At 34.1% G+C, this 15017-nt stretch overlaps 1 protein-coding gene across 1 annotated transcript in view; it reads right to left on the reverse strand.

The window, feature by feature from the left end:
• NETO1 (neuropilin and tolloid like 1) overlaps positions 1-15017 on the reverse strand; it is a 199561-nt gene that overhangs the window by 162130 nt on the left and 22414 nt on the right. Inside the window, 1 exon segment of the mRNA XM_078153545.1 lies at positions 13656-13904. Within this exon segment, the coding sequence (XP_078009671.1) occupies positions 13656-13904 (249 nt within the window).

Below are 15017 nucleotides of genomic sequence, written 5' to 3' on the forward strand. Positions count from 1 at the left end.
AGAAATGTTATAAAACAATGGTGAAGCTACTCAGTAGAGTTGCAGCATGATGGAAAACAAAAGTAAGAAACAACAAGTTGGAATTTAGTGATCAGGGAAAGTAAACAAGTGCCTTTTAAAGCAAACTCATCCGGTGTATTAGGAGGTGAAAAGGAAGAGTGAGAAGCAGTGATGGTCTCCAGCACTTACAGCCAATGGGGAAAAAATACTTTCATTCCTTTCACACGCTTTGGAAAAATCCCTATTCATACACCTGTCCTTTCTGTCTCAGTCAAGCCTATATGCATGAATAATATCAATTAATCAGCAAGTTGATTACTCACAGGAAAGGTTTTTAAAGGTGGGAAACCAATATGTATGTGTATATGTATATACATGAATATGCATATTATATATGTGTATTATTTTCCTATACATGAATTTATATATACATATGTAAATACACCTGCACACAAACATATATAGTTCCTCACCTTTAAATTTTTTTCTGATTTCCCATATATATGTATGTATATGTATATGCATACACACACACACACAAATATATAGTTGTCCACTTAAAAAACCTTTCCTATATACATCTACACCTATAGGCATACACACACACACACACACACACACACACACGCACACACACATATATATATACATACATACATACACACACACACACACACACACACACACACACACACACACACATATATATATATATATATATATATATATATATATATGTGTGAGAAGTGAATATACAAATTCCAATTGGAATGAGTCAAAAGATTTAATTTCAATTTAGAATCTTAAAATGCTACAAGCTTCCCTCCTTCCCTAAATCCAAGAATTCTATGAAAGGCTTGCCCCTAAAAACTCCCTCTTAAACCTTCACCTTGTCCTCTATTTATTTGGAAAAAATATTGCATTAGCATGAGCAGAATGTAAGCTCTGTGAGATCAGGAGCTAGTTTTGTTTTTGTTTCTGTATCCCTAGTGTTGAACAAGGCACCTTGCACAGAGATGGAACTTAATAAATGTTTGTTGAATGAACAATTAAGACTGCAACTGGGCAGCTAGGTGGCACAGTGGATAGATCTCTGGCCTTGGAGTCAGGAGGACCTGAGTTCAAATCCAGTCTCAGACACTAGACACTTACTAGTTGTGTGACCCTGGGCAAGTCACTTAACCCTGATTGCCTCAACAAAAAGAAAAAAACAAAACAAGACAAAAACAATTTAAAAAAAAAAGCCAACTGCCAATAAGCCCACAGATTTGCTTCTTTCTTTCCTTCTGGCTCAGTGAAGAGCTTTAAAAAATAGAGAACTTGAACAGGATAATTTCTTGAGGCTTTCTCCTTAAGGTGTAATATAAATGCTGAAGTCATCATATATATTCAGAATCTTTTGAGAAATGTTGTCAACTGAAAGGTCTACAAAAGTTATTACACCATTCTTAGTACAGGCATACACCTTAAGCTATTATTTACAAGGACCTACATTCTGAAAGCAACCTATTAATATCATTTTTTACATAGTAAACAAAACAACCCTTTTAATTCATTCCAATCATCTGAACACTATGTACTCTTTGAAGATGAAATTTAGATATTAATAAAATAATTGTCCTACTTTATTTAAACAACAGTGTCTTGGTGTCCAGCTAGGCATGCTTACACTGGTTTATTAATAGAAAAAATATGACATTGATAAGAGGAAGTACAAAGGTTGGCTTAGGAAATTGAAATAATAATGCAGTCATAACAGTGTGTATTACTTCATAAACATGTTTCATCTGATAATCTGAGACCTTTAAAGAGGCTCAACTTAATTTATATCCTATTGCACTGCATCTTTTCTGTGCACAAACATTACACTTGAAGTCAATATGGAGGTGTATAGAGGAGGGCTGATAATCTAGTCAGTTCTTTAAAACATCCTGAGCTCTTCAGATGACAGGAGCTATTGAAGTACAGAGTTATCATAATCATTTCAATGTATTTCATGACACCACTCACTTCGTCGTCGATGCCTATGTGGATTATTTGAAATGAGAGTTTGGAGACCAGTTCATTTTTACTTTTCTTTTACCCTCTTCAAAAAAAAGAAAAAAAAGAAAAGAAAAAGGAAAGAAGTGCAATAAAAAATAATCTCCATTTACAAGGAGATATGTGGAGAACTCCATAAATAGCTAAATCCAGAATAGAATTCTGTAGGTAGGTGATGTACACCATTTAATTAAAAATCTGAGTATAAGGCATGAATAGGAAAGATTGACACTTACTAAAGGTATGCTGTTATTTTTTTTAATTGTCTGCCTCCTCTTCCCCATTTTTATATGAAAGAATCAGCAGAGTATCTTTATTTTGCTCATATATGGCAATTGTGTCTGGGAATAGCAATAACTGCTATATTATTTGGTTTTCTTTGGGTTCTTTAAGAGTTTACCTTATAACTTTATTCAGAATTTTTTTTTGCTTGCTATCATGATTCTCTGCTCTAACTGGGCTTGAGGATAATGAGTACAATTTGAATTAAGAATTTGGAAAGGGTAAGAAGAGGCAGTCTTTTCTAAAACTCAATTTTTAACTATAATATTAATGTTCCAAAGTCAAAAGTGGAACATCAAGATAAGTCATTATTATTCATAGTGACAATTAATATATTTTAGTACTGGCAATAGTATTTCATTTCTACTCCCATTTCTCACTGTGGATTAGAAGTGACCTTGGGTTCTCGAAAAATATGACAACAGAGTATAAACTCTCACATTTTTACACAGTGCAAAGGCTTTGGGTATGAGCCCAAGAATGGCCTCTAATTTCATCCCAGGAATAGTATAGATATGTTCATAAATATGCATTATCATAAGGATGGCTCTCTGGTGAAAATTTTTTACATAGTAATCCATGAAATTCTATTAATAAATTAGAGCATGGATCCATTGCATACTGCAAAGATGGAAGGGGTGACCATGTGGATTAAATTAATACCTTCTGAGGTACTGAAGTATACGAAAATATTTTGAAAAGTGATCTTTCTATTTTCATTTATTTATTCATTCATGTATTGAATCCACAACTTTGATTTTATTGGCTAAGGGAATTCTCAGGAATCAATCTCATCTATAATTGCTGATCAGTAATTATTCTGCAACTTACAGTCCTTAAACATTGCATGGCACACTGAGATGTTAATTAATCTGTTCAGGGCCATACACCCAACATGTATCAGAGGTAAAACATCCATTAAACCTTGTTGAACTTAGGTCCTCTTGACTTCAACTCTCCAGACACTATGCCTGCTGCCTCTCAAAAGCTGATGTTTATTTAGTTCATTGTATCATGGGTTAATACAATGCTGAGCCAAATAACTTCAGAAGAATATTGTTCCATGTTTTGACATTATGTAAATAAAGCATGATCTAGGCCCATTTCACTGATGAATTTACTGAGTAAATGCCCAGTTTGGAGCCATATAATGTCTGAGTTGCAAGTGATCAATTAGTCCAAAATATACTCCCCCCAAAATATCAACTTTGCCACACTTAAAAATGATTATCCATTTTTTTTTTTGCTTAAAGATTTCCAAAGAGTGCGAAACCCACTACCTCTTGAAAAGAATAATTTTTATTCCCTTTTTATGACAACTCTAATTTCTAGGGAAATGTTCCCTACCTTAAGTATAAATTGCCTCTAAAATTTCAAATTATTGCTTTTAATTTCCCCCCCTATGACAAAGACCCAATTCCTCTTTCTCATAAAAAGTTTCCAAGTATTTGAAGGGAGCAATGACATCCTTTACTCTCCTCTAAGCTTTTTTTTGTCCAAACTAAAATATTCCCATTGACTTCAACCGATTCTTATATAGCATGAACTCAAGACTCTTTACCATTCTGATTACCATTCCCTGAACATTCATCAGTTTATAAACATCCACCAAGAGATATGCTCAAAGTCATATCACTACTAAGTAATGAAAAGGAAACCAGAACCCAATTCTCCTTAATCACAATGTATTTATCTGTCTACTGCTGTCAATGTAATATTCTAATTCAGTATTTTTAGTGTATCCAGAGGTATAAAAGGGACATCATTAAGGCAATTTATAATTTGAAAAGGAAGCCCATTCATGACATGAGAATGAGATATAACTCCTAGCCAGATTGAGTACTGCACTGGTACACATAGAATATGAAGTCCTAGAAGCTTCTTCCAGTTCTTTATTGCATCCTCTATAGAAGGATATAAATAAAAATCATAGAATATAAATAAGAATCATAAAGGATAAGAAGGTAGGTATGGGTGAGAATTTGAAAACATATGAGGACAGCATACCCCCATTGGTGAGATCACAATACATAAAGCCCTGTTAAATAATTTCTATCTCTAGGACATATACATATACCACATACATGTATATGAATTCTTTGAGCCTATTATTTGATTTCCTTCTGACCACAATCTGCCAATTCTATTCCCTATTGTACCCAGTGAAACTGGTATGATTTCTTGGGTTTTTCCCATCATGTCCTACTCTTTGTGACCCCATTTGGGGTTTTCTTGGGAGAGATACTGGAGTGGTCTGCCATTTCCTTTTCCATCTCATTTTACAGATGAGGAATTGAGGCAAACAGGGTTAAGTTACTTGCCCAGGGTCATACAGCTAGTAAGTGTTTGAGGCCAGATTTTAATTCACGAAGATTAGTTTTCCTGACACCAGGCCTGGCACTCTACCCATTATACTGTCTAGTTGCTCAGTGAGACTGCTGAATTGAATTATTTTTAGTACTAATTTTCTTTCACCAATCTGTAGCTTATAGCACTGTTGAATTATCTTTCCTTCTCAATACCCTCTCCTCCTTTGGCTCATGTGACCCTGGTCTCTCCCCTCCCTCCTATTACTCTTCTGACTTTTGCTGAATCACTATCCATTCCCAATCCTGTCAGCATAGTTATCCTATAGAATTCTGTACTTAGTGCTCTTCTATGTACTCTCTCTCTTTCTCTTTCTCTCTCTGGGATCTCATCTGATGCTATGGACCCAAATGTTTCATTTAGGCAGATTAATCTATACATTTAGACTAACCTCCCTCTGAACTTCAGTCCTACATTGTTACCTGCCTTCTCTATATGTCCTGTTCTATGTCCAATAGGCTTCTAAATTCAACACGTGAAAAACAAACCCCCCCCCAAAATTGATTATCTACACTCCTAAATCTAATTCTCCTTCAAAATTCTCATTTCTCTTTAAAGTATTGTCCTAATTTCTGAGTTTCATAACCTTTATAATATCACTGATATTTGTTTCCTTTTCTCCATTCACATTGCCATCTCTCTTGTCTATACCTTCATTACCTCTTGCCTCAATTATTTCAATAACCTCCTGATTGGTCTTCTTGCTTTCTGTCTCTCTCCACTTCAAATTATTTCAATTTATCCTTCACATTTGCTTCAAAAATAACCTTCCAAAAATATTGAGCTTACAATCCCATTCATCTATTCAAATAACCTTTGGTGACTCCCTAACATTTCTAGGATAACATATAAACTAGGTCGGCATTTAAAGCTCTCCACAGTCTCTCTACAACTTCCTATCCAAGTATTATTTCATATCATTGAGTATTCTACATCCATCTCAAACAGGACTACTAGCTACTTCCTGAATTAGTTTCTCCAAGACCTAGACTCCATGTCCAGGAATGCACTTCCTGCTCATCTCTACTACTTGGAATCTTAATCTTACTTAAGGTTCATCTCCTTCATAAAGCCCTCCTTGTCCTTCCCTATCAAGTGGGCAATACTCTCTCCCTCTTCAAGTGATCTTATTTTTCTTATATGACTTCATTGTGTGCCACTTCTCCTGTACCCTCCCAGTTTGTATCAAATGTAATCTTCTTAAGAGCAAAGACTGAAAAAAAAAGAGTGAGAGAGACAGAGAGAGAGACAGAGAGAGAGAGAGAGAGAGAGAAAGAGAGAGAGAGAGAGAGAGAGAGAGAGAGAGAGAGAGAGAGAGAGAGAGCAAGCAAGAACTGTTTTATTTTATTCTTTGCTTTTTTTTCATTTTTTTCTTCATATTCCCAGTACCTGGCTGGGAGCTTTGTACATAGTAGGCACTTAATAAATGTTTATAGAATTAAGTTGAAATTGAATAGCTTCTATCACCAATAGATTGGAACATTTAGCAAGTATAAAGTTTCTGTATGTGTTTTTTAATCTAATTCTGTCTTCCTTAGGAAAAATGACTTAATTTCTTCCACAATAATATTGATCTACAACTAATCATAATATGTTTCTATGTTCCTTTAGAATTTTTGTATTCTTTTGGATTTCATGAATTCTATAAATATTTTCTCATGAATAATTATCCACAAAGGCAGAATTTTATAGTGGATAATACTGGACTAGGAGCCAAGAAGACTTTCTATCAATCAATAAGTAAGCACATATTAAGTCCCTACATGGTGGAGTGGATAAAGAGCTGGTCTCAAGGAAAGACAACCTAGATTAATGTCTAACCTCTGACACCTACTTTGTGTGACCCTGGGAAAATTATTTAACCTCTCAGTGCTCCAGAGATTTTTTAAGACTATCAGTTGCAGAGAAGGTCTCATCCTGCTTTGAAAAAAAAAGTTTCCTCATCTGGGAGTTAGAGTTTAGTAATGAAATTATAGGTTTCATCTGTGAAATCTAGATAGTAGCCCTAAGTATCCACAGCACTTCATTTTCTCCAAATATTTCAAATCCTGTCTCATTTGTAGTATCAAAAACTCACTTTTTCTTTTTAAGGCGATTGGGGTTAAGTGACTTGCCCAGGGTCACACAGCTAGTAAGTGTCAAGTGTTTGGTCTGAGGCCGGATTTGAACTCAGGTCCTCCTGACTTCAGGGCCAGTGCTCTATCCACTTGCACCACCTAGCTGCCCCTAAAACCTCACTTTCTTAAAACTAAGCCAGGAAACCTAGCAAACTTGTGTGGCTTTTTTTTAAATGGGGAAGGTAAAACATTTTACTATCTATGCTGTATATCTGGGTGATTACTTGATAGCATATCATTCCCTTGCAAGAATTTTACCAAGTTGAAAGAGAACAGGACCCAAATAAGGGACAGAGTCACAGAATCATAAGATTGTTATTAGGTGGCACATTAGATAGAACCCTGGGCCTGGAGTCAGGAAGACTTTAGTTTAAATCTGGCTTCAAACACTTGCTAGCTGTGTGACCCTGGGTAAGTCACTTAACCTTTATTGACCTTAGTTTCCTTATCTGTAAAATAGGGATAATAATAATAATACCTATCTTCCAAGGTGATTGTGAAGATCAAATGAGACAAAAAATCCATAGTACTTAGCGCACTGCCTGATATATAGTAAGCACTATATAAAATTATTATTATTATTATATCCTGAAAAGAAATTGAGCTCATCTAGCTCTATCCCTCCTTTTGTAGATAGAGAAACCACGACCAAGAAACCTTCTATAATTTCCCCAGCTTGTTGGTAACAGAGCTAGATTCAGAATCAAGCTCCCCTAATGCCCAGGTCAAAACTCTTCCATGATACACTTCACTGCTTCCATTGTGAGTTCACACCATTATCTCATCATTATATCCTATTTGATCCTTGGGGCATGTGTGTATGTAGTGTATATGTGTGTATGGGCATGGGTGTGTGTGGGTGTATGTGTATATGTATGTATGTATGTATGTATATATATATATATATATAATATATGTATATATATATATAAATATATGTTATATGTGTATCCACACATATACATTTTAAATGTTTTGTTAATGTTGATATAACACAATAATACTAAAACTTATTTTAAAAATAAAATTTTCCTGGTTTAGACTTTTTTAATACTACATTCTCTCAATATTATCTTTTACCTTAATATGTTCTATATGTAGATACTACTTAGTTTTTTAATATAAATATATTTATTTAATAGAAATATATATATATATACATATATATACATGTATGCATATATATGTATATAAATAGTTGATATAGAAAAATGGTAGAAAGATATAACATGGAAAGGAATCAGCCAAATATCACTTTGTGATTAGAGATAGCAGGAATCTCTAAAACATTAGATGAGGCTACTTCCTAGTACTATGGGCTCTTCCTGAAACAGTCAAACCTATCAATAGGTAACCTAGACAATATATTGACTTAATCATAAAAATTTAGGAACAAACTTAAAGTTTGACCAAAGATTGACGTGGACTTTTTAGGGAAACTTGGACAGGGGGTCTCTAGCACTGTCAGGGGGGAAAGAATGTCCTGACTTTCTGACAGATGTTTCTGATCAGCTTGCCAGTCTTAACCATGCAAGAAAGGGTTTACTAACACAACTGGATTATATGTTATACTCATCATGTTTATTCTAGATGTATATTTTCTTGATACTAGTCTAAGAAACAGCTAGGTGCTGGGAACAGTGGAAAAAATGTTGGAATTGGAATCAGGAAGACAAATTCAAATCTTTCTTCAGTAGTTGTATGACCCTAGTCAGGTTATTTAACCTCAGCTTCATTTTTCTCATCTGTAAAATGGAAATAATAATAGCAACCACCTCACAAGGTTGTTGTGAGGATAAAATGAGATAACATGTAAAACACTTTGTAAACCTTAAAGTACCACATGAAGGCTAGCTATTATTGTTAGTCTCTGTAATACAAAAGGGAATGGGTAGCTTGATGCCTCTTTCTACTTTTCATTTATATAGCTAATATTTTTAATCCCCACTCATTTATACCAGTCTCCAATTCAGTTGCCAACCAAAGGAAATTTTGGGACTTTTCTGTATTCTTGGCATTTTGAGACAAAATGAGGAAAACTACCAGTGTTTTAGTTGTTCCTCCTGTAGTCACTTGGATAAGAATCACACAGGATGGGCTGGCATGGAGAGATTACAATTTGTGTCATCAGAGGAAATGTCTACATCAGTGGAATTAGAGATCTTTTGAAGAATTTGACTATTTGAATCTCTGCAATAACTAACATGGAAGAAAGTCTGCCTTATTCCAAAATAGATTTTTTGGATAGCCTAGTCCCTGATATAATTTAATATTTTATAAAATCATAGTCATCTAAATGTAAATCTGTCAAATATCTTAGAGATTGTCAAGCCAAACTCCTTGATTTTATCAGATACAGTAATCCAAAATCAAGTCTTTTTCTTAGGTTTGAAATAGATACTTACACCTGTACGGCCTCACCCCAAAACCTGATTCTTGTTACAAGTCTCCAAGAAAGAACTAAATCATTTATTCATATTTTATCATGTATTTGTCAACTTTAACTCATTATTTTCCTCTTTTCCTTCCCTCTTTTGTTTTATGGAAATGTACAATGAGGAAAAAGGTAGCATCAAACTTTGATTAAAATGCACATCCCAGAATCTCTTACTTCAATCCTGCATTGTTGTAATCCAAACTTTTTTTTTTCTGCTTCAACAATAAGATCACTTTTAGAAGTTTCAAATGCAACTTGCCTCACAATATCTTATTTGAAAATGAAGACAATTCAGATATCTCTGAAGGAAACAATTCTCCTTTCAATAACCTTCCTGGGTTCTCTTTAGGTGTTTTTCAAATTTGCAACAAAGTATTATGCACACAGTAGGTGGTCAATAAATGCATGGTGAATTGAATTGAATCTTAACATAAATGAGAAATACTAGTAAAATGAAAAAAATACATTTCTTACATTAATTATTTAATAAAATAACATTCAGTTAATAATTAAATAATTTAATGTTATTTTATTATTCTTCCACACTAAGATTGTTAAGGAAAAGACCATAAAATGAATTAAAGAGCTACTCCTAAAGTGATAAACTGGAATTAGTCTAAATAAAATTAAGAGTTAGGATGAGTTAATGTTTTTTTTTCAAGACTCTACGTGTGATATATAGACTAAACACAGTGGCAGGCTAACTACAAGCCAAAGAAGAGAGAACTAAAGAGAATAGCTGCTACAAATGTTGAAAGAGAAACAGAAAGTTGGGATGGGACAATTATAGCAGAAAAAAGAAGACAACTGACCCCTGAAAAGTAAAAAGATCCAGGGGCAGCTAGATGGCACAATGGATAGAGCACCAGCCCTGAAGTAAGGAGGACCTGAGTTCAAATCTGGCCTCAGACCAAACACTTGACACTTACTAGCTGTGTGACCCTGGGCAAGTCACTTAACCCCAATTGCCTAAAAAGAAAAGGAAAAGGATCCCATACTCTTTGTCCTTATTAAATTCCTTAAAAAATTCAAACTTCTCTGAGATCAATTAATTGGCATTGAATTTTTATATTTGAAAATTAAGGGTAAGGGGAGGATAGGTTGATTAAAAATAGGTTACTTCTAAAAAGATGTGCCCAAATGAAGAAACTTTCATTTGGGTAAATGAAACCAGAATGATGCCAGTAATATATATGAATTTGTTTTATAGTTAAATTATTTCCCTACAATAGAAAAACCTACCTCAATACATCATAAATTTATCTCATAGATAATATTAGTAAAGATTTATTGGGATAGTAAAAACACAGGCAGCTACTATCAACAACTTCTCCAGAGGTTTGCAGTAGCCTTTGGGACTCAATCATATTCATACCCTTCCCATCTCTCTACCACTCTCAGTAGCAGCAGCAGTAGCAGCAACAGAAGTAGCAGCATCAGTATTTATATAGTGCTTTAAGTTTTGCAAAGTATTTTACAAAAAAAAAATTCATTTTATATTCATGAAAACCCTAGGATGTAGATGTCTTTGCTACCTTCATTTTATAGAAGGGAAAATTGAGGAAGAATAAGGATAAGAGACTCTCACAGGACTATACAGCATCTGAGGCTGAATCTAAACTCAAATTTTCCTGACTCCAGGTCTAATAATCTATATTCTGTGCCACCTAACTCCCATAATAAACTTATATATCCCACTCCCGAACACATACACTTTGAGCACACACACACACACACACACACACACACACACATATGCATGTGCACACTCAACAAAGTACATATTTAGTAACATATTTTCTTGGACTTACTGGTAGGGTCTATTTTCAGACAAATTATAAAGCTAGTCTACCTACCTAAATATTTTCTAGCCCTGAGTGTACATACAACTTTCTTGGTGCAAAGACAATATAGTTTTCCAGCTTCAAACATGCTTGCCTCAGGGAGCCATCTCTTTTTGCTATGAAGATACCAATTCACACCTAATTCCAGGGAGTAGGAAAAGCCTATCGATATTCCCTACTAAGCCAGGGCATGAGGTCTTTCAATGTCAACTTCTTTTTAGAGTATAGCTTCCTCCCTAGAAATACTATGGTAGATTAGCAGAAGTTGGAGAAAAAAATAATTTAGAAGAAAATATTATAACATGGTTGTATGAATGATAATGATTTCAGAATCAGTAATGTGGAAACACATTGGTGAGGCTATATATGTGTGCTCATGTGTACTTATGTACTATATACATATTCACTAACATATTTATCTAATAAATATATACATAAACAAATGCTTTTCTGAATATGAATACGTTTACATACATATGTACACACATTATGACTTGTTAGGCAGCTAGATGACACAGCAGAGAGTAGAACGCTGGACTTGAAGTCAGGAAAATGAGTTCAAATCCAGCCTCAGACACTGACTAACTGTGGCACCTTGTGAAAATCACTTGATCTCTGTTTGTCTCAGTTTCTTCACCTGTAAAATGAAGATAAAAATAACACCTACCTCCTAAGGTTATTGTGAAGATCAAATGAGATAATATTTGTAAAACACTTAGCACAGAGCCTGGCATATAGTAAGCACTATATAAATATTGCCTACGATTTATTATTAGACAACTATTAATAGCCAACTAATTGGCTTTTAAATTATTATCTGATATATACATAAATATATGTGTATTTCAGACTGACTAGTGAACTCAACCTCAACTTCTGGCAACCTTTTGTCTACAACTCCCAAAGCCATCTTTCTGGGATGTGGACAGTGAGATATGAAATAGTTTCAATAAAAGGATCACAAACAGTTAAACAGAAATAACCTGGTCACTGAAAGACTTTATTAGTCATAAAAATTCAGCAGTCCCCACTCTCACCTTAAAAGTCAAGACTACATATACCAATCACTAATTCTTTGGTCACCAAACTTGAGGCAATAAAATATTAAAAACAAGCAAACAAACAAACAAACAACACAACCAAAGTAGAGAGGATATGAGATAACACTTTAGTGCTCTTTGAGGTTTACTTGAAATTTACCATTACTGAGAAGGCATATTCTCTTTATATACCTAAAATGGGAAATCTGGCAAATAAGACTTTTGCAACTTTTTTTCTTGTAGTTAAAAATCAATCCACAGTGGTTTACATATGTGGGAAAATAACTACTTTTTGAAAGAGAAAAACAACATATCTTGGGAAGAAATTACACTTGGAAATTTTGTTTTCATGCCATATTCCTATGCCATGATAAACTAAGCATAACGTGTCTCTAAAATTAAAACAATTCTCTATAAACTACAAGGAATCTGAGGTGGGGAAGGTCTTATGCTATAAAGTCAATAACTGTCACAAAATCCATATCTACCTTGCTCTAACATAAATTCTAAATTGAAGCAACTAATGCGCCATTCTTGTTCCCCCCATGCTATTTTTTTAAGTGGTTCTATTAATCATATTTGGAGCATGGAATAACCCCTTTTTAACTTTTCATATTCTAAATCCTACTATTATACCCAATATAACCTAAGTGAATCATAATGTACACACTTATAAATTATGCAAAGGGTGGTCAGCATATTCCTTTGCATAATGTGGGTTATTGTTCATTTGTAAAATCCTACAATATAACTTCATCAAATCCCAAATCATTATAGTGCAGTACTTCTGCAATAATACCCACATACACATGTATATACATACACACACACACACACACACACACACAACACACACATATATATATATATATATATATATATATATATATATAGTCAAATTAAATCTTTCAAATAGGCCAGTGAAACATACTTTAAAAGAATGCATGGCTAAAAAACAAATTTACATAGGCTACATGATTGCATAATTAATGATAATGCCTGCCAGATCTTTCAGAAAAATATTCAACTGACTGTTACAAATCTGACTTTCTTTGCCAAGTCTCTTAGGAATTCGCCTTTTTGGAAAAGGAGATTAATTCTCTCCACTGAGTTCCATATGAGATAAAAAAGTAGGATTGACATAATTTTCAGAACAAATATGCTTTTTATCAAAGTCTTTTTTTCAGATCATTTTGATGAGTACATTTTACAATGCTACAAACAACATTGAACTTCTCAGTGCTTCTGTACATAATTAGTGTTTCTTGATCATAGAATTTTCTCCAAAGTATGGATTTTGGAGTAATGAAAGTCAATTGAATTAATTGCTTTCCTGGTATACTATAAGAAAATGCCTTTTTTTTACTTTGTCAAACTTTATGAAGTGAACAAACAAATATCGCATTTAAAAATTAAATAGTGATATCTTTCACAAAAAAAAATATCAGTCCAACAAAATAACGCAAGTCAAAATTATGAAATCCATGAATAAACATTTGTGGGGAGAAAAAGGAGAATATCTACTTACCAGTTGTGAAGTTGTATCTAGCTGAAAATCCCATAGATTCCAGCTCTCCATCAGCAAAAAATTTAATCCATAAAAACCTGCCACTGGATTTTATTACAGGTGGATTTTGCTGTCCACAGAAACGTCCAATGATTGGAGAAAAGCCAAAAGGTCCATCTCTCACTTCAATATGATCAAATTTACACTCCCAAGAGGGCTCGATAGAGTACTTTTCATCAAAGTAAAGTTCAATACATTGTCTGGGGGCAGCTGAAAAAGATGAGGTAAGAAACCATTATTTACTAATCTTGTTTAATTTTAATTTTCCAATGCATTTCTGATTTTGCCTGCAGATCTGATATTCAAATCATGCCTGTGCTCAACACATGCAAAAGTGAAAAGTAAGCAGATGTATTCTGGTAGATAACATTCTAAAGAGGAGTGGTTTTCTCAGGAGGATTCCAAATTTTCACAAGGAAATTCTAAGTGCTCCTTGGGGGAAAGAGTTGATAACGGTAAACAAATCTAATGAGTTATTTTGCCTTTTGCTTATTAAAAGGGAGCAGTTAAGCATCATCTTGGGATTAGAAAGAAAAAAAAAACTTCCCTCTGCCACTTTCCCATATTTCTTGAAATAGCCTTTCTCTTGGATGTTTCAGAGAATTGCTCACTTCTCAGATTCATAGCTGCCCACTATAGAGACATAAAGAGCATTCCTAGAGGAAGCCATTAATAAGAATATATGTTTACACTTTACCCTGATGCTCCCTTCTGTCCAGTCAGGTTGTTACATACAAGTTGTTCATGTCCATAAGTTAGGAGTAATAGAGCAAAAAAGTAATGGTATTGGGACCAATATTGATATTCTACTCAGTTGTTTCTGAAATCCACACTGATTTAGAGATTATAAGGATTAAAATGTTGCAAATCTCTTATGTGTTGAAACTCAGTGTGACTAAGTGGGGAGGTTTCAGTACTGTCCATAAGAAAACATATCTGCATCTTAGATATCCTATTGATTAATTGGGCAATTAGGACATCCTCTACCATCTGCCTGCTAATCACAGGGATCATCAAAAATAAATAGTGGCAAAAGAGAAGGTTCAAAGAATTAACAGGTGTTATAAGTACCTACCTATATTGTAAATGACAAGCCAAACAATGTAGGAGGAAAATAATTTAGAAACAATTTCAAAAAGTAGATTTTGGGGAAACTAGAGGCTAATGGGTTTGTAATCTTCCCTGATCAACTCATATCTGGAATATCTTGTTCAGTTCTGGCCATGACATTTTTAGGAAGAGTACGTAGATCTGGAGGGTATATAGCAATCAGAATGGTGAAGGAAGAAAAGGACTTCAGATCACACCACATGAAAGTGAGCT

The sequence above is a fragment of the Phascolarctos cinereus genome, unplaced genomic scaffold, assembly GCF_003287225.1.
Source record: "Phascolarctos cinereus isolate Bilbo 61053 unplaced genomic scaffold, phaCin_HiC Scaffold_4;HRSCAF=312, whole genome shotgun sequence".
NCBI classification, from domain to species: Eukaryota; Metazoa; Chordata; class Mammalia; order Diprotodontia; family Phascolarctidae; genus Phascolarctos; species Phascolarctos cinereus.